Source organism: Somniosus microcephalus, chromosome 15, assembly GCF_052327205.1.
Source record: "Somniosus microcephalus isolate GS21.2 chromosome 15, FLI_Smic_1.0, whole genome shotgun sequence".
In the NCBI taxonomy this organism is placed as follows: Eukaryota; Metazoa; Chordata; class Chondrichthyes; order Squaliformes; family Somniosidae; genus Somniosus; species Somniosus microcephalus.
Window position 1 is genome coordinate 104555174 of NC_141001.1, and position 20353 is coordinate 104575526.

Sequence of the window (20353 nt, forward strand, 5' to 3'; positions counted from 1 at the left end):
TCTAGAATCCAGAAATGTAACAAACCAGGGCCTTTCAAAAGTCTGATCAGCTCCTCCTGTGTGCGAACTTGCAATGCAATGAGCAGGTTTTCTCTGTCCTAATCCATTCACACTTCATTTGCTGGCAGTTGCCTTCCCCAGAGATTGCATCATACAGAAGGCAAGTGTCTTTATAGCTAACACTTGGTGCATGTGATCCTTTGGACTGGTTTCGATCGCCTGAGGGGGTCGGAGAGGAATTTTCCAGAGTTTTTATTCCCTTATTGGCCCTGGGTTTTTTCTCTTTTTTTTTACCTCTCCCGGGAGATTACTTGGCTGTGGGGAGGGGTGGGGGGTTGGGGAGAAGTGATGAGTTATGATGCTCCGGCTATCATGAGTGTGGGGCAGGCTTGATGGACCAGCTGGTCTTTTCCTGCCCTTCAATTTTGTACGTTCGCTGGTCCCTTGTTAAACTGCTGCCATTCCTCTGTGTGACCATTGTTCCTTTCAGACTCTTCTCTTGCATGAGTTTTGACATTAAGTAGCACATCTGGGAAAGCTATTGTGGAGACTCGAGAGTATCTGGGAGTGATCACCAGGCAGTAACCGGATCTAAAGTATTCGGATGATAAAACCACATGTGTAGGGATGGCCATCTGGTGTCTCATGAAGTGTTAATGTTGCTTAGGTGTGTCTCTTTGTATTTGTCGATGGTTTCAGTTGTGACATGGGAATGAATGAACAGCGTTCCTTTTATTCTGCCTCGGCTGAATAGTTTCATCTTACGACTAATCCAACTGCTTTGTCTGCCTCTGTGAAACCCTGTACAGTTCTGGTGGCTATATTATAAAAAGGATATAGAGGCACTGGAGAGGGTGTGGAGAAGATTTATAAGGATGAGACCAGAAATGTGAGGATATACATATCGGGAAAGGATGAACAGGCTGGGTCTCTTTTCTCTTGAAAAAAGGCTGAGGGGTGACCTAATAGAGGTCTTTAAAATTATGAAAGGTTTTGATAGAGTGGATACAGAGAGAATGTTTCCACTTGTGGGGAAGAGCATAACTAGAGGCCATCAATATAAGATAGTCACCAAGAAATCCAAGAGGGAATTCAGAAGAAACTTCTTTACCCAAAGAGTGGTGAGAATGTGGAACTCGCTACCACAGGGAGTGGTTAAAGCGAATAGTATAGATGCATTTAAGGGGAAGCTAAATAAGCACATGAGGGAGAAGGGAATAGAGGGTTATGCTAATAGATTTAGATGAGGAAAGACGGGAGGAGGCTCGAGTGGAGCATCAACGCCGGCATGGACTGGTTGGGCCGAATGGCCTGTTTCTGTCCCGTATATCCTATGTAATGTAATCCTGTGTTGGGCGGAAGGGTCTGTTGTGCTCATCCAGCTCTTGACCTACCACAGATGGAGATGGACTGGACAGCGAAGAATATAATCAGGGTCACGGCTGCTTACCGTCAGCGTGCTGTTGGGCTTTGGCGGGGAAGAGGCCGGTGGCTGTTTCTGTTTGGAGTGGAGGTGCGGAGCAGGGGGATCTCTGCCAGTGGAGTCGAGAGAGAGGGGCCTGGGAGAAATGTGCACGAGGGTACAGTCCAGGTTTCAGGGAGGTGGTTGGTAGTGAAGCGTGGCGGGGGGTCACATTGGTGGGTTGGGTTTCAGTGTCTCACGCGTGGTGTCCACGTGATGGCTGTGGTTGCAGTCGGAGCTTCCACATTCTAATGAACTATATTTTGAAACCTGTGGTTTTCTGCCAGTATTTAAAAGAAAGAGCTTGCGTTTTCTATAGCGCCTTTCACTACCTCGGGACATCCCAAAGCGCTTTACAGCCAATGACGCACTTTTGAAGTGTAGTCACTGTCGTAATGGGCCGGATTTTCCGACCCCCCACGGGTGTGTACGAGGTGTTGTACGCGCCCCTAGGGGCCTCGCAAGTGCCGGTTTCAGGCGTGCGAAGCGCATGCGCTAAAACCCGGCACTTGCGATCTGTCGAGAATCCTCTTGACAGATCCTCCGCCTGCCCGGGAGAAGGGCCTCCGCGGGCGGGGAGTTCTGCTTTCTGCACAACCTCCGCCCGCTGAAAACCTTTCAAAATCTTACGCCTGGTAAAAGCCTGCGTAAGGCTTGCTTTCACCAGCATAAGAGTTTAAAAAATATATATATATTTTCCACTCATTTATAATTTAATAATACTTTTTAGAAAAAGGTATGTTTATTTTTAGCCCCGTAAAAAACTTTAATATTTTTCAAAAAAATTTATTTTTGTTTCAAATATTTAATTTAATGTAATTTTAACAAATTTTAATTTTTTTTTAAATGTTTAACTGTTTTTAAATGTGATCCCCCATTCATACTTTTGATGGTTCTGTGCATACGGACCTGTCAAAAGTGTGAAGGGGGATTCCCTTCTTTGATTGGTTCCCCATGGCTCACGTGATCCCAGGGGCGCTTGCGAACCGCCTGTGCCCCTGGGATACCTGGGCCTCTGCGCATTTCCAACAGGGGAGGCCCAGGATTGGAAGCCTTGGGATCTACGAAACCAGCAGGTAAGTTTGAAGATTTTTTCCGATCTGCAGCATCCGCCCGTAGGAAGCCTCCGATCGGATATTCGGGCCCATTGTAGGAAACATGGCAGTCAATTTGCACACAACAAGCTCCCACAAACAGCAATGTTATAATGACCAGATAATCTGTTTTCAGAGGTTGTTAACTAAGTATTCTGTGCTATTTGATCTAACCCACTGAAAGGTGAACAATTGTAATCTGATTAAGTTTAGTGAAGTGGTCAAAGGGAAATCTGAATGGTGGATGTTGCACGGATTTAATGCATTTGATGACCACACCACTTGTTTCTGGTATAGCGTTCAGATTTAATTTTTGGGTTAGTGTGAGCACGCCACAGAATTAGATAATGGGCTGTAATTTGCGACCCCTACGGGTGTATATACGAGGTGCGCACACACCCGTAGGGGCTGCACAAGTTCCGGGTTTAGGCTTGCGGAGCATAGAGGCCCAGGAGCGCGAGTGTCCCAACCTCCGGGACCAGCAGGTAAGTTCGTAGATTGTTTTTTGCTGGTCAGAGGCATCCGTCCGCGGGAAGCCTCCGACCGCAAATTCAGGGCCAGGATACTGCTGCTGGCTGATGATCAAGTTTGTCTCCTGGCTTGACAGGAAATCTGTAAGGATTGCTCAGTGAGAGATTCCTGTCGGACGTAGGGGTGTGGTGGTTTAGCACAGGCCTGTTGTGTTGGCCAGCGCGGTACAGCCCCCTTTTGCATGCTGATTCTCAATGCTCATATGGAACTTGGAACTTAGAACAGCGTCTACTTTTGTTCTTTTTTTTTGTTGTTCCCAACTTTCGTTTGCGACGTCTACCTGTTCAGCCGGATGCAAAAGATCCTCTGGCACTATTTGAACAAGAGCATAGAGTTCTCCTGGTCAATATTCCCAAAACCAACACCACCCAGAACAGATTATTCCCTGGAATATCAAAGGTTACGGGGTGATTTGATTGAGGTTTTTAGGATTTTGAAAGGAATTGATCGGGTAGATGGAGAGAAACTTTTTCCGCTGGTGGGGGCGTCTAGGACAAGGGGACATGACCTTAAAATCAGAACCTGGCCATTCAGGAGAGAAATTAGGAAACACTTCTTCACACTAAGGGTAGTAGATTTCTTCTTCTTAGGCAGTCCCTCAGAACCGAGGGTGACTTGCTTCCACATTAAAAATGAGTTCTCGGGTGACTGAATCCAATGCAGGACCTACAGCCTCTGTCACAGGTGGGGCAGACGGTGGTTGAAGGGATGGGTGGGTGGGGTGCTTGGGTTGACGTGCGCTCCTTACGCTGCCTGCGCTTGGCTTCCGCTTGCTCCCGGCGAAGAGACTCGAGGTGTTCGGCGCCTTCCCGGATGCTTCTCCTCCACTTTGTGCAGCCTTGGGCCAGGGATTCCCAGGTGTCAGTGGGGATGTTGCACTTTTTCAAGGAGGCTTTGAGGGTGTCCTTGAAGCGTTTCCTCTGCCCACCTGGGGCTCTCTTGCTGTGCCGGAGCTCCGAGTAGAGCGCTTGTTTTGGGAGTCTTGTATCGGGCATGCAAATGATGTGACCCGTCCATCGGAGCTGATCGAGCGTGGTCAAAGCTTCGATGTTGGCCTGAGCAAGAACACTGATGTTGGTGCGCCTATCCTGCCAATGGATTTGCAGAGACAGCGTTGGTGGTACCTCTCCAGTGCTTTGAGGTGCCTCCTGTACATGGTCCATGTCTCTGAGGCATACAGCAGGGCGGGTATCACTACTGCTCTGTAGACCATGAGCTTCGTGCTGAGTTTGAGGTCCTGGTCTTCAAACACACTCTTCCTCAGGTGACTGAAGGCTGCACTGACACACTGAAGGCGGTGTTGGACTTCGTCATCGAAGTCTGCCCTTGTTGACAGTAGGCTCCCAAGGTATGGAAAGTGGTCCACGTTGTCCAAGGCCTTGTCGTGGATTTTGATAATCGGGGGGCAGCACTGTGTGGCGGGGGCAGGTTGGTAGAGGACCTTTGTCTTACGGATGTTTAGTGTAAGGCCCATGCGCTCATATGCTTCGGTGAAGGTGTTGACGATGGCTTGGAGTTCGACCTCCGAGTGAGCACAGATGCAAGTGTCACCTGCATACCGTAATTCGACGACAGAGGATGGGACAACCTTGGATCTGGACTGGAGGCAACGGAGGTTGAACAGTTTCCTGTTTGTTCCCAAGGGTAGTAGAAGTGTGGAACTCTCTTGCACAAAAAGCAGTAGCTGCTAGCTGAATTAATCACTTTAAATCAGAGATCGATAGATTTTTGCCAACCAAGGGTATAAAAGGATATGGAGCCAAGGCAGGCCATGATCTCATAGAAACATAGGAGCAGGAGTAGGTCCTTTGGCCCTTCGAGCCTGCTCCGCCATTCAATATGATCATGGCTGATCCTCTATCTCAATACCATATTCCCGCTCTCTCCCCATACCCCTTGATGCCTTTTGTGTCTAGAAATCTATCTCCTCCTTAAATATATTCAGTGACTTGGCCTCCACAGCCTTCTGTGGTAGAGAATTCCACAGGTTCACCACCCTCTTGAGTGAAGAAATTTCTCATCATCTCAGTCCTAAATGTCCTACCCCGTATCCTGAGACTGTGACCCCTCGTTCTAGACACCCCAGCCAGGGGAAACATCCTCCTTGCATCTAGTCTGTCTAACCCTGTCAGAATTATATACGTTTCATTCTTCTAAACTCTAGTGAATACAGGCCTAGTCGACCCAATCTCTCCTCATAAGACAGTCCTGCCATCCCAGGAATCAGTCTGGTGAACCTTTGCTGCACTCCCTCGAAGGCAATCTCATTGAATGGCAGAACAGGATCAAGGGGGCTGAATGGCCTCCTCATGTTCCTATTAACTGGCCATTCATCTCATTTACTGTTTGTGGGACCTTGTGTGTGCATTGGCTTTGACGTGCTTGGGGTGTGGAAGGTCCTATATAAATGCAACGTGATATTGATGTCCATATTAAACTAATTAGCATTGCTTGTTTTTTTTTTCAAAAAACTACATTTTCCCAATTTACCTTTAGCTGTTTACTACATAAGAACATAAGAAATAGAAGCATGAATAGGCCACTTGGCCCCTCAAGCCTGCTCCGCCATTCAATAAGATCATGGCTGATCTTGGGCTCAAAGCCACTTCCCAGCCCGCTCCCCATAACCCTTCACTCCCTTATCTTGCAAAAATCTGTCTGAATATTGGCACGTTGCTGCTTTCATATTCGCAGGACACTTTATGACCAATGGATTGTTATGTTTGAAGATATTATGCAGGCAAACGTGTGTGCACAGCAAGGTCCCACAAACAGCAAATTAATGAATAGCCAGATAATCTGATTTTTGATGGTGTTGGCTGAGGGACCCATGTTGGCCAGGACACCAGCCAAGCTCTCTGGTCGTCTTCCGATAGTGCCGTGTGATCTTTTACGCCCTGAGCAGGGTGACGGAGTCTCGGTTTAATGTCTTGCCCAAAAGACAGCGCCTCTGACCATGCAGTAATCCCAGAGTACTGAAGCACTACACTGAAGTGTCAGGCTCAGGTTTTGTGCTCCAATCCATACTGAACCTTCTGACTCGGGCAGGAGTGTTACCAAGTAAGCCAAACTGGTATTTTAGTCTTGGATGGTAATGAAGGTTATCCAATCGCCTCTTGATTATTGAGGTCTAGATTGCTGCTAGACGCAAGCTGGAGATTCCATTAATATCAGGAGGAGGATTCTGGTATTAAAGCTTAAAACAAACCGAAGAATCACTCATTAGAACCATTGCCTTCTCAAAAAAAAAAGGTAATGTGGGGAGACGACCGTGGACATATTTGGCTTTATTTCTTATTTTGAATTAATTCTGTTAGTAAGCCAAGAATTTCTGAAACCATCATGTAGGATCGATAAGTACATTAATAGGAAATATTTATGTTTTGTGAAAGCAGGAGCAAGAATCGGCAAAGAAACAAGCTGCAGTATCCACTCCGGCTCCGGCTCGAGCTCCTGCTCTAGATCCTGTTCCTGCTCTAGATCCTGTTCCTGCTCCAGCACCTGCTCCTGCTCCAGCACCTGCTCCAGCACCTGCACCTGCTCCTGCACCAGCGCCTATTAAGGAACAACGATCTCCTAGTCCAGTTTATGAGGTAAGTTGTGTTTAACATTCAACTAATATTCAAGATGTCAGTAACTTTTCATTCTCAACCAATTTATGAATAATCATTACGACCAATTAGCTCTGAATTCTGTACGGGGGGCATATCTCGCCCAACTTTACTGGCACGGGTATAGTCCTTGCAGAATTTTTATTGGGGGTTTCTCCCTGTAAAACAGTCATAGACTCTGGGGAGGAAGATCTGAAGAAACTGAGTTAAATGCGTTCGTATATCAGGGAACTTGTCAGAATCAATGAGATCCGCACTCCCGCTCATAGTGGAGCAGAATAGAAACTCGCAAGCCCTTGAGCCTCCATTGGGCGGTTCAGAATTTCCCTTTGTGATTGCGAGCAGGAATCTCCTAAGGAATGGGGCGATGAGGGGAACGTGGAAATGAGAAAGAAGATGGTCAACAATTGAACTTGAGGTCAAAGTTGCAAATAAAGAGGTGCTCAACGCAAGACTTGCCCAAGACCTCGCTAACCCAGATCTAGGGGGTTCTAAGTGGAAACCATCCTTCAGCTTTCATGAAAGCCACATCACACATTTGACCAGAAACTTAACTGGACCAGCCACATAAATACTGTGGCAGCAAGAGCAGGTCAGAGGCTGGGTATTCTGCGGCGAGTGTCTCACCTCCTCACTCCCCAAAGCCTTTCCACCATCTACAAGGCACAAGTAAGGAGTGTGATGGAATACTCTCCACTTTCCTGAATGAGTGCAGCTCCAACAACAACAGCGCGACACCATCCAGGACAAAGCAGCCGCTTGATTGGCACCCCATCCACCACCTTAAACATTCACTCCCTTCATCACCGGCGCACCGTGGCTGCAGTGTGTACCATCTACAAGATGCACTGCAGCAATTCGCCAAGGCTTCTTCGGCAGCACCTCCCAAACCCGCGACCTCTTCCACCTAGAAGGACAAGGGCAGCAGGCGCATGGGAACACCACCACCTCCAAGTTCCCCTCCAAGTCACACACCATCCTGATTTGGAAGTATATCGCCGATCCTTCATCGTTGCTGGGTCAAAATCCTGGAACTCCCTCCCTGACAGCACTGGGAGTACCTTCACCACACGGACTGCAGCGGTTCAAGAAGGTGGCTCACTACAACCTTCTCGAGGGCAATTAGGGATGGGCAATAAATGCTGGCCTTGCCAGCGACGCCCACATCCCATAAAAACAAATTAAAAAAAAAAAGAAGCTGGTTTTAACAGAATTCCTCATAGCCACATCCCTATGGGTGATGGTCACAAAGGTCTGGCCCAACATTATAAGATAAGCTGAAATAAAGCAGCCCCCACCGAGACTCGGCTGTACTTCAGGCCCTCTCATGGAACGGATAATCCATAACACAGGAGGACCTTAAGATTCCAAGCAGGTGGATGCATTAAGTTGACAAATGTAGCAACCAATGTGCAGTCAGATTGTTGAGCATTGTAAGTGATCGTCAGGCCTGTTGGGTAGGTCACGTTTTGACACTGCTGCATGTTTACAGCCTAAACACTGGAATTCACAGTCTAGTCATGAGAAGTCCCAACGACAACTCAAATAGAGGTGAATATTGTGAGGGACATTATGCTGCACAACCCAAGAGATGTTTTTTTTTCCCCTGCCTTCAGACTGGTTGACATTACTCTGATCCAACATACCCTTTATGGAAAAGTTCATGGATCCCAGCAAAAGGTCACTTAAGAACTCTTGGTCTAAGGGCAGCAGCCACCTTCGTTGGTTCCCAATACTCACCTTAGAACGCGACCACTTTAGCAGGACTTGCTCAGCCAATGGTCCCTTTCCGACCAGTAAGGATTGACCACGCTTCAGCCCTGGACCCCTCATGGAGGATTGTATACTTACAGGGCAATTCCCTGCAACAGACGTTTCCATAGCAGGAAGTAGTAAGAGGGCTTGACGGGTTAGATGCTGAGAGACTATTTCCCCTGGCTTGAGAGTCCAGAACTAGTGGTCATAGTCTCAGGATAAGGGGTCGACCATTTAGGACTAAGATGAGGAGAAATTTCTTCACTCGGCGGGGTGGTGAGTCTTTGGAATTCTCTACCCCCAGAGGGCTGTGGCGGCTCAGTCGTTGAGTATATTCGAGATTTGACTCCTGAATGCACGGGCTTTCCATCTGCAAGGGAGTGGGCTCAGGGCAAGTGCAGGATAAAAGTAGTCCAGTAAGTTCACAGGACCATTGAAATGATGGATATTAAGGCTGTTTCTGGACCCTGTCTGGAACCAGTCTCCGAACAAAAACAAACTGGGCAGCTGTGCCTTTACGACAACCTATGAGTAAGAAATCGCACATGCCACTGCCTATCTGTAGCAGCATGATGGACTTCAGTAAGGCTTTTGACAAAGTCCTGCATGGGAGACTGGTCAAGAAGGTAAGAGCCCATGGGATCCAGGGCAATTTGGCACATTGGATCCAAAATTGGCTTAGTGGCAGGAGGCAGAGGGTGATGGTCGAAGGTTGTTTTTGTGACTGGAAGCCTGTGTCCAGTGGTGTACCGCAGGGATCGGTGCTGGGTCCTTTGCTGTTTGTAGTGTACATTAATGATTTAGATATGAATGTAGGAGGTATGATCAGGAAGTTCGCAGATGAGACAAAAATTGGTGGAGTGATAAATAGCGAGGAGAGGAGCCTCCGGCTACAGGGCGATTATAGATGGGTTGGTCAGGTGGGCAGAACAGTGGCAAATGGAATTTAACCCTGAAAAGTGTGAGGTGATGCACTTTGGGAGGACTAACGAGGCAAGGGAATACACAAATGAATGGTAGGATCCTAGGGAGGACAGAGGATCAGGGGGACCCTGGTGTGCATGTACATAGATCCCTGAAGGCAGCAGGACGGGTAGATAAGGTGGTTAAAAAGGCATATGGGATATTTGCCTTCATTAGCCGAGGCATAGAATATAAGAGCAGGGAGATTATGATGGAGCTGTACAAAACACTAGTTAAGCCACTGCTGGAATACTGTGTGCAGTTCTGGTCGCCACACTATAGGAAGGATGTGATTGCATTGGAGAGGGTGCAGAGCAGATTCACCAGGATGTTACTGGGCTGGAGCACTTCAGCTATGAAGAGAGACTGGACAGGCTAGGGTTGTTTTCCTTAGAGCAGAGAAGGCTGAGGGGGGACCTGATTGAGGACCTGATTGAGGTGTACAAAATTATGAGGGGCTGATGTGCCTTCAATAACCACAAAACTAGAAGTTATAGACTTTAACAAGTTGGCTTTTAATCACTAAGATCAGAGCTAACATCTCAACACACCGACTGGCTCACAGGAATGAGTCATACAGATCCTGAGATCTTTAAGGAAGAGAAGTCAGGGGCGGAGCCAAGAGCCAAGACCTGGAACCTTCCAGGTTAGTCAGGAAAGAGGAAGTGAAACTATACACCGTGTGGGGGAGGGTAATATACATGAGTGCAAACGAATACAGGCAAGACAAACAGATTTCATTACAGGGGCATAGATAGGGTAGATAGAAAGAAACATTTCCCCTTAGTAGAGGGGTCAATAACCAGGTGGCATAGTTTCAAGGTAAGGGGCAGGAGGTTTAGAGGGGATTTGAGGAAAAACATTTTCACCCAGAGGATGGTTGGAATCTGGAACTCACTGCCTGAAAGGGTGGTATAGGCAGGAACCCTCTCAAATTTCAAGAAGCATTTGGATGAGCACTTGAAACGCCATAGCATACAAGGCTACGACCAAATGCTGGAAAATGGGATTAGAATAGACAGGGCTTGATGGCCAGCGCGGACGCCGAAGGGCCTCTTTCTGTACTGTATAAATCTATGACTCTTGTGTGATTGCTGTGACCCTGATTTCCCTCAAGTGAGACTGCGCTCCTAGAGTGTGGAAGTTGTGCAGCATTCAAAGAATAAAGACTACCAAATTGGGTTGCCAACTCTGGTTGGACGCATTCCTGGAAGGCCACCAGCCTCCAACCGCCCCGCCCAGTCAAAACCGCCTTTTTTTTAATCCTTCTCCAATATTTTTAAACAGAAATGAAAAATATACTTTATAACGCCCCTACGATTTTTCACCTGGGTTTGCTGGCCGCAGTCTCCTGGAGATGAATTTTTAATTCCTGGAGACTCCAGGGCAATCAGAGAGGGTTGGAAACCCTCTATCAGATGGGTAATGGTCTATAACCATCCTATGCAATTGTGTAGTTAAGCCAATAGGCAGGATTGAATACAAGTTGAAACGAGTTTCTAAATTCCCAATTTTGTAGGAGCCACCAGTGCATGAAGTGGAGAATCACCAGGAGAACCAGTATTCAGTTGCCTACGAGGCAGAGCCCCAGTACAGCACTGATGAAGCGCACTACCAGGAAGCAACGTACGAACAAGAAGCCGTTTACCAGATGCCCGATGAAAGTCAAGACTACCAAAGAGGTAATGGCTAATGTGCAGCTTTATCTGTTTCCTTCCAAGTGAGTATCTGAAGGCAGAGCAGCATATTAAGTGTATCCAATTGTAAATGATTTAATATCGGAATGTTTTCTGCTATTAAGAGAAGGGTGAGGGTCGGTAAGAAAATCTCTTTAAAAAGTCCCTTTTTAAAAATGTTTGAACTTTTTCTTTGTTCAGAAACCATTCAGCCCTGTGTCTTATGTATGGCTTTCTTTCCAGATGAGCCCACTTATGCAGAGTACGGAAATGAGTATGGAATTACAGCGGTGGCTTTGTATGACTACCAGGCTGGTAAGTGCAAGTTTGTTGTGAATGCTGACTGCCATCTCAATAGCTTTCCTTGATGCGGTCCAAATTGTGTTACCGGAACCATTCTTTTAAGCTACCCTTGAGTACTGGGCACAGTTCATATTAAAGAAAGGATATAGAGGTGCTGGAGAAGGTGCAAAAAAGAACTGAGAGGTTATAGCCATCAGGATAGACTGAACAGGCTGTGGCTCTTTTCTAGAGAAAAAAGGCTGAGGGGTAACCTAATAAAGTTATGAAGTGATCTGATAGGGTAGATGTCGAGAAGGTGTTTCCACTTGTGGGGAAATGCAAAACTTGGGGTCAAAGTTAGTAATAAATGCAATAAGGAATTGAGGAGAAACTTCATTACCCAGAGAGTGGATAGAAGGTGGAACATGCCACCACATGGAATGGTTGAGGCAAATAGCATAGATTCCTTTAAGGAGAGGCGGGAGAAACAAATAGAAAGTTATGCTGATGGGCTTGGATGAAGTCAGGTGGGAGGAGGCTCCTGTTGAGCATAAAAAACAGCTGGGCCGAATGGCCTGTTTCTGTGCTGTAAATTGTATGTAACTTCAGAGAATATTGTCTGTGTCTAAAATACGTGCAAATAACTTTCAGCTGGCGACGATGAAATTTCCTTCGATCCAGATGACACCATTACCAACATCGAAATGATTGATGAAGGATGGTGGCGAGGGGAATGCCGAGGCAGATACGGTCTCTTTCCGGCTAACTACGTTGAACTGAAACAGTGAAATGCTCGGCCCGCTGGTTTAAATAGAACAGCAGAATGCACAATTCCAATTTAATACAGCATGAATTGTGTTCAGTAATGGGAATAAAGTTTTATTTTTCTCTTGTGAGTTGCAATTATGCATTGCATAATATCCAATCCTCAGAAGCACCAGGAAAAGGAGCTTTAAGTTAATATTTGACATGCCTTTGAAAACGGGAGTGTTGCTGCGCTTTCATATATAAAACGTTAAATGCACTTTCTAATCGAGGACGGCCCTCAGCCGTTTGAACCAATATGGCAAACGTGCAGATTAAGTCTGCGGGTGCTTACTGCAAATTAAGACCAATCGCTTCTTGTTGACCAAGTTAAACTTTTAGCTGAAATGGAAATATCTCATTGCCCGGTCTAATCCATAGTCTCAGCCATGTGGTTAGTTTGAAATACTGATACTTTGACCACTTACTAATGGTGAAAACAATTAATTCATTTTTTTTTTTTGTAGTTTTTTTTCCTCCCCTTGGTGGAGTCTCAGTTTTCTTCTTGAAACTATATTTGCTGGATCACGAATGGGGTTGGGTTTTTATAATAAAAGTTGCCTTTTTCAGTACTTTGCTTATCAAGAATTAAACTGGTTTTATTGCACTACACTTGCTGTACATGTGGCGTTTTTGAGAGTGATCTTAATTTTGAATAAATGACTTCCAGATTCACCTGATGCCAGTTAAGTCCCTCAAACAAAATGTTTTCTAGCTTTATAAACCTGAGTTTGATTGAACCAAACCACTGTGCTCTTGTTCTTATTTAAATCCAACACACAAAAAGAATGATGCTTGTGCAATGGTTCAGCCTCCATGTTAATTAGGATCTGCAATCTTTCCCCAGCTGGAGTTACATACAGGAAACTCTCTTAACCGGCAAAATTCAGGAGTAGGTTCACATAAGTTTTACTATATATTAGTGGCCATGTAACCGGGGTTCCTGGATCTGTGGCTGTGTAGCCGGGTTTCCTGCACCTGTGGCCGTGCAACAGGGACTCCTGGATCTGTGGCCGTGTAACCAGGGCTCCTGCACCTGTGGCTGTGTACGGGGCTCTTGTACCTTGGTATGTATACCTCTGTAATCTGGACTTTTTGATCAACCGGCACCATGCCGGTCCTGTTGGTGCTGGATAAAAAAAGAGTTTCCTGTATTACATTAAATTTACAGCACAGAAACAGGCCATTCGGCCCAACTGGTCTCTGGCGGTGTTTATGCTCCACCTGAGGCTCCTCCCAGTCGACTTCATCTTCCCCCCCCTCTCCACATATCCTTCAGTTCCTTTCTTCCCTCCAGGCACTTATCTGGCTTCCCCTTAAATGCATCTAAGCTGTTCACCTAATAAATTGCACAAGGAGACTCTTCAAGAAATTGACCTTGTTGCCACTTTTTTATCTATACCCCCCTCAACCATGAAGTCCCTCAGGCCTTGTTCTGAGCTCCATTCAGTCCTTTTCTCCTGTTGTCGAGCAGCCTGAGCTGTTGGCTGTAGACACAGCAAAACGTTTGCAACCCTTTTTGCTCGTAGTATACAATTCTTGAGGTGGCGTGTTGAAAATTTGATCTAGTTTTCATACATTTGGCAAAGAGGTTGGTGGTTACCCAGAATTACAGGGTGGCACCTTCCCATTGAGAATGCCACATGAGGATGAGTTTTGGTTGATGCAAATCCCCATAACTGTCTGCCAAACATGGGTAATTCCCAGTGACCTGTACCCTGGTTGCATTATCTTCCGGTAGTACTGCTTTCAGAAGTTTGAAGCCTTCAGTTATGGCAAAAGCATTTTGTTGTCATCTTTTGATTGTCCAAGAAAGAACTAGCTTGTATTTATATAGCCTCTTTCATAAAGTCAGGATGTCCCAAAACGATTTACAACCAGTGAAGTACATTTGAAGTGTGGTCACTGTCGTAATGCAGGAACAGTATAATCCGACTGTTGACAATGTCCCAAATTCAATGCTTCCAAACACAGACACACCAAATTCTGCCTATTCTTTCCAGGAAGCACAACACCATTGGGACGGAGAATAAATTGGGTTTGGACAATTGCACGTGCCAAAACACAATTTACAGAAAGATGTCCCAGTTGCAAAGCATTCTGTGTTGACTCATTTGGTTGCAAAACAGAGCTCCTCTGAGAAATGCACAACCTCCCCTAACGCTAGTTGTAAATCTGAAATCAAAAGCAGAGAATGCTGGAAATACTCAGCAGGTCGGGCAGCATCTGTGGAGCGAGGGAGAGAAACGGAGTTAACGTTCAGGTCGATGTTAGTCAGACAGGTCACCGACCTGAAACGTTAACTCTGTTTCTCTCTCTCCACAGATGCTGCCGGTCTCCTGATGAGCATTTCCAGCATTTTCTGTTTTTTATTTCAGGTTTCCAGCATCTGCAGTATTTTGCTTTTGTACTCGTTGCAAACCTGGTTCTGGTATTTGATGGCATCAGAGCAGCTAGTGTGAGCACCGCATCAAAAGTTTCAACTATACAGAAGGTGGTGCCACTAACTTTGGCACAGTTATCAGTGCCGTCTTTGCAACTGCATTAGAATTCTTGCTCTCTTCCTGGAGAATTGAGCAGTGATTAGATTGACAACTGGGGAAAAAATCTCTGCTCACTCGGACTGATCCAAAGTAGGAAACCTATTTCTCCATCTAATGAAAGTCCTGTCCTCCAGTAATGTTTTTGCATTAGGGCAGTTTTTGATGTAATTTTTCAATGAGATTCGAGCCCTAAGCTCTGGAATTCCCTCTCAACCTCTCGGTCACTCCTTCCTCCTTTAAGACGCTCCTTAAAGCCTACCTCTTTGACCAAGCTTTCAGTCGCCTGTCCTAATGTCTCCTTTTGTTCGGTGTTTTGTGAAGTGCCTTGGGATATTTTACTATATTAGAGGTGCTATATAAATTCAAGTTATTGCTATTTTATTTGTCCATTCGAAGCTTTTAAACTGAAACTGTTTTATTTACCAATCATATACTTTTTATAAAGCCCCTGCTTTATCTTCCCATTCTCTTGCAGGGCCATGGTATCATTCTCCTAAACACTTGAGAAATCTATAACAACTTGTATTTATATAGCGCCTTTACCATATTAAAAGGTCCCAAGGCGTTTCGCAGGAGTGTGTTGTAAAACAAAAAATTGACACCGAGCCAAATAAGAAATTAGGGCAGGTGACCAAAAGCTTGGTCAAAGAGGTAGGTTTACAGGAGCGTCTTAAAGGAGAAAAGAGTGCTAGAGAGATGAAGAGGTTTCGATAGGGAATTCCAGAGCTTAGAGCCCAGGCAATTGAAGGCACGGCCACCAATCGATGAGCGATTTCAATCAGGGATGCACAAGAGGGCAGAATTAGAGGAGCACAGATATCTGTGGGGTGGGGGGCAGTTGTAGGGCTGGAGGATATTAGAGATAAGGAGCGGCGAGGCAAAGGAGGGATTTGAAAACAAGGATGTGAATTTAAAAATTGAGGCGTTTCTTAACTGGGAGCCAATGTAGGTCAGCGAGCACAGGGGAGATGGGTGAACGGGACTTCATGTGAGTTGGGACATGGGCAGCCGAGTTTTGGATGACCTCAAGTTTCAGTAGGGTAGTATGTGGGAGGCCAGCCAGGAGTGCATTGGAATAGTCAAATCTAGAGGTAACAAAGGCAGGGATGAGGGTTTCAGCAGCGGATGAGCTGAGGCAGGATCAGAGATGGGCGATGTTATGAAGGTGGAAATAGGCGGTCTTAGTTATGCTGTGGATATGTGGGCGGAAGCTAATTTCAGGGTAAAATATGACACCAAGGTTGCGAACCACCTGGTTCAAACTCAGATGGATGCTAGGGAGAGGCATGGAATCGATGGCCAGGGAACGGAGTTTGTGGTGGGGACCAAAGATAATGGTTTCGGTCTTCCCAATATTTAACTGGAGAAAATTTCTTCTCATCCAGTACTGGATGTCAGACAAGCAGTCTGACAACTTGGAGACAGTGGACGTGTCAAGAGAAGAGGTGGTGAGGTAGAGTTGGGTGTCGTCAAGGGGCAGCATGTAGATGAGAAATAGGAGGGGGCCAAGGATAGATCCTTGGGGTCACCAGAGGTAATGAGGGAGTGGGAAGAGAAGACATTTGCAGGTGATTCTCTGGCTACGATTAGATAGATACGAATAGAACCAGGCGGGTGCAATCCCACCCAGCTGGATGACAGTGGAGAGGCATTGGAGGAGGATGGAGTGGGCAACGTGTCAAAAGCTGCAGACAAGTAGAGAAGGGATAGATTGCCTTTGTCACAGTCACAAAGGATGTCATTTGTGACTTTGATGAGAGCCGTTTTGGTACTGTGGTAGGGGCAGAAATCAGATTAGAGGGATTCAAACATGGAGTTGCGGGAAAGATGGGCACGGATTTGGGAGGCGACAACACATTCAAGCACTTTGGAGAGGGAAGGGAGGTTGGAGATGGGGCGATAGTTTGCAAGGACAGAGGGGCCAAGGGTTGGTTTATTGAGGAGAGGGATGATGACGGCAGATTTGAGAGAGAGGGGGATGTGGGTGGAGAGCGATACAAGGAAGTGGTCAGAGATGGCCGTATCATTTTAAAAGAGCTAGACTTGAACATTTGGATGCAGGTCTAACTTTCAATATTAAATTTAATGCAAGAAAACATAGAATCATAGAATGGTTATAGCACAGGAGACCATTCGACCGTCGAGCCCGTGCCGGCTCTCTGCAGGAGCACTTCAGCTAGTTCCAATCCCCTGCCCTTTCCCCGTAGCCCTGCAAATGTTTTTCCTTCAGGTACTTATCCAATTCCTTTTTGAAAGCCATGATTGAGTCTGCCTCCACCAACCTTTCAGGCAGTGCATTCCAGATCCTAACCACTTGCTGCATAAAAAAGTTTTTCCTCATGTCACCTTTTGGTTCTTTTGCTAATCACCTTAAATCTGTGTCCTCTGGTTCTCCACCCATCCGCCAATGGGAACAGTTTCTCTCTACTGTGTCTAGACCCCTCATGATTTTTAACACCTCTATCAATTCTCCTCTCAACCTTCTCTGCTCCAAGGAGAACAACACCACCTTCAGAATCACAGAAACCCCACAGTGCAGATAGAGGCCATTTCGGCCCATCGAGCCTGCACCGACACATATCCCACCCGATCCCCGTAACCCCTACACCAACACATATCCCACCCTATCCCTGTAACCCCACATATTTAATCCCCTAACACTAAGGGTCAATTTTTTTTTATCATAGCCAATCAACCTAACCCACACATCTTTGGACCTTCTCCAGTCTAACCACGTAACTGAAGTCCCTCATCCCTGTAACCATTCTCGTGAATCTTTTCTGCACCCTCTCCAAGGCCTTCACATCTTTCCTAAAGTGCGGTGCCCAGAATTGCTTCTGATTTTGTTTATGAACTCGATCAAATAATCGGCAGTTGGAAGAAAATTGCTACGTGACTCAAAACCAAAGTGCTACAAATTAGAACCGCTGGATTGGAAAGCTCAGGCCTTTGTGAGAACATGCAGACTCTGGGGACAGAATGAGCCATATTCTGTTACTCCTAATATTGATGCAACTCTAGCTCTGTTTTCTTAGTCGATGCTCCTGTCAGTGCCCCGATGCCAATTGCCATTACAGCCAGGAAGTTGAGTCCTTTGAATAATTCCCTCACTATCTGTCTAGATCGTTACAACTGCGTGTACACAGTCTGGTGATTGATACAGTCTGTCTCTGGGTGATCGTTTAAGGCTGTTGTTGAAGTTTCCCTGGACAATACTTTTTTATTCCTACCTGGAATACTATGAAATATTGTAATCTCTGCAGTGATACCCTTGAACTACCGAGACAAGGAACATTACACTAAACCTTCTTTACGTGACCTGGACTTGAGACCATTAATGACCTCAAAAGTCTGGCGCTACAGTACTGAAAGATAGCTTAAGGTTTGTTTCTTATTGATACTATTCATCTTTAGGGGATAAACCACCTCGCCTAGTTTATTGAAAATGCAGCTATTTCACATGTAATATAGGTCAGCACCATGACATCTGGTTTGTGAGTAGAATTTATCTCATCCCTTGCCTCCTCTGTTTAAGTTGGAACACTTCTAATATGCTTTCTGCTGAAGTACTTTCCCAACTACTATTCAAACTTGGTGTTGATTCAAGTTGTTAAGTATCTACGCCATTGTACTGACTGAGGCTAATTATCGCTATGAGTAAGCTAGGATTTCCCCAGGATGTGCTGCCCTTTCCTTTGCAATTGTTGATAGTCTCACCTCGTTCTTGTCCTCTTCAACATGGATCTAGAATTAACTAATTTTATTGCCTGAAAGTGCTCAACTGAGCCCTGCTTATGGTCGACTCTTCTGCATCCAAGTAACCTTTCTGTTCAGTATTTTGAGAAGATAACAATTGGTAATGTTTAGCTGCATGATCATAGAATAGAATCATAGAATGATACAGCACAGAAGGAGGCTATTCGGCCCATCATGCCTGTGCCAGTTCTTTTAAACAACTATTCAAATAGTCCCACTCCCCTGCCCTTGCCCCATAACCATGCAAAAAGTTAGCTCTGTAAATTTTTCCCCTTCAAGTATTTATCCAATTCCCTTTTGAAAGTTATTATTGAATCTGCTTCCTCCGCCCTTTCAGGCAGCGCATTCCAGATCACAACAACTCGCTGCGTAAAAAAAATTCTCGTCTTGCTTTTTGCCAATCACCTTAAATCTGTGTCCTCTGGTTACCGACCCTTCTGCCACTGGAAACAGTTTCTCCCTATTTACTCTATCAAAACCCTTCATGATTTTGAACACCGCGATCAAATCTCCCCTTAACTATCTCTGCTCTAAGGAGAACAACCCCAGTTTCTCCAGTCTCTCCATAAAGTCCCGCATCCCTAATACCATTAATAAATTCCTGCACCCTCTCTAAGGCCTTGGCATCCTTCCTAAAGTGCGGTGCCCAGAATTGGACACAATACTCCAGCTGGGGCCTAACCAGTGATTTATAAAGGTTTAGCATAACTTTCTTGTTTTTGTACTCTATGGGGGAAAAATTGGGTTGCTGTTTTCACGGCACCCTGCTCCCTGGTGGTCCAGCAGGGCCCCAGTGTGCGCTGCCCTAGGCCACTCCCCTTTAATCGGGGAAGGGAGGCCTGTAATACCATGGCGCTACATGCTGGCGCGTGTGGTGCTGTTGCACGTAGTGCAGCGATATTGAATGGTAGCGCCCCAGGAAGGAGGGGGAACGCTTCCAGGAGCGCCCCGCCTCCTGCTTGGGGTGCTACCATTCAATTTATAGCACGGGGGCGCGACCAAATTTTTCCCCCCACCTCTAATTATAAAGTCAAGAATCCCACATGCTTTTTTAACAGCCTTCTCAACTTGTCCTGCCACTGTAAAAGATTTGTGTATGTACACCCCCAGGTCTCTGTGTTCCTGCACCCTCTGTAAAACTGTACCATTTATGGTGTATGTTAAAATTGTTTCCGAGACAGTTGCTGCCAATAACACTGCATCTATCGTTTAGAAGAGGGATTTTGCCTCAGCTCAGACCAAAGAGATCGTTGCAGTGCGGCCCAACCTAATTAAGCAAATACACATTGGCTCACAGCCAGGTTTAGTGCAAGTCATTGCTGAAGTATGGCCCACACACAGAAATATCACGGGAGCTGGAAATGGTGGCCATACTCCTGAATGCTTCCCTTGCATGCTGCGTTTTGATGTGTGTGTGTGTGTGTGTGTATAGATATGCATAAAAAGTATTGCGCTGAGATTAGTACATGTACGGTTCTTGGGAATTAGTCAATGATTGATGGACAATGGTAAGATTTACATCCATCAGGCCTACCTCAATATGCCTCCAATTAAGAATCATACAGTTCATTGCTGCAAGCCACTGACGCAGCTGAAACCAGAGGACCTCGAATGAAAGTCCCACTTAACTACAGCAACCCAATCAAAAGAGTTGGGGACAAGCAGCAAAGTTAAACGTGAGCCTAAAAATTCTTCTGGCTCAGATTTTATAAATGCTATAAAAAGCTAGTATCAGTAATGTTGACCATGAAACTACCGGATTGTCGTAAAAACATATCTGGTTCGCCAATGTCCTTTAGGGAAGAAAACCTGCCGTCCTTACCCGGTCTGGCCTATATGTGCGACTCCAGACCCACAGCAATGTGGTTGACTCCTA

The 20353-nt window shown here is 45.8% G+C and overlaps 1 protein-coding gene across 5 annotated transcripts in view; it reads left to right on the forward strand.

Moving 5' to 3' along the window:
- cttn (cortactin) overlaps positions 1-12790 on the forward strand; it is a 64186-nt gene extending 51396 nt beyond the window's left edge. For 4 of the 5 annotated variants that reach the window (XM_086008218.1, XM_086008223.1, XM_086008222.1 and 1 more), the window contains 4 exons: positions 6480-6680; positions 10936-11098; positions 11336-11407; positions 12026-12790. In XM_086008218.1, coding sequence (XP_085864344.1) covers positions 6480-6680; positions 10936-11098; positions 11336-11407; positions 12026-12162 — 573 coding nt within the window. In that variant the 3' untranslated portion in view covers positions 12163-12790. The remainder of the gene's footprint in view (positions 1-6479; positions 6681-10935; positions 11099-11335; positions 11408-12025) is intronic. The other variant, XM_086008220.1, reaches the window with a different exon arrangement.
- The last annotated feature ends 7563 nt before the right edge of the window (positions 12791-20353 follow it).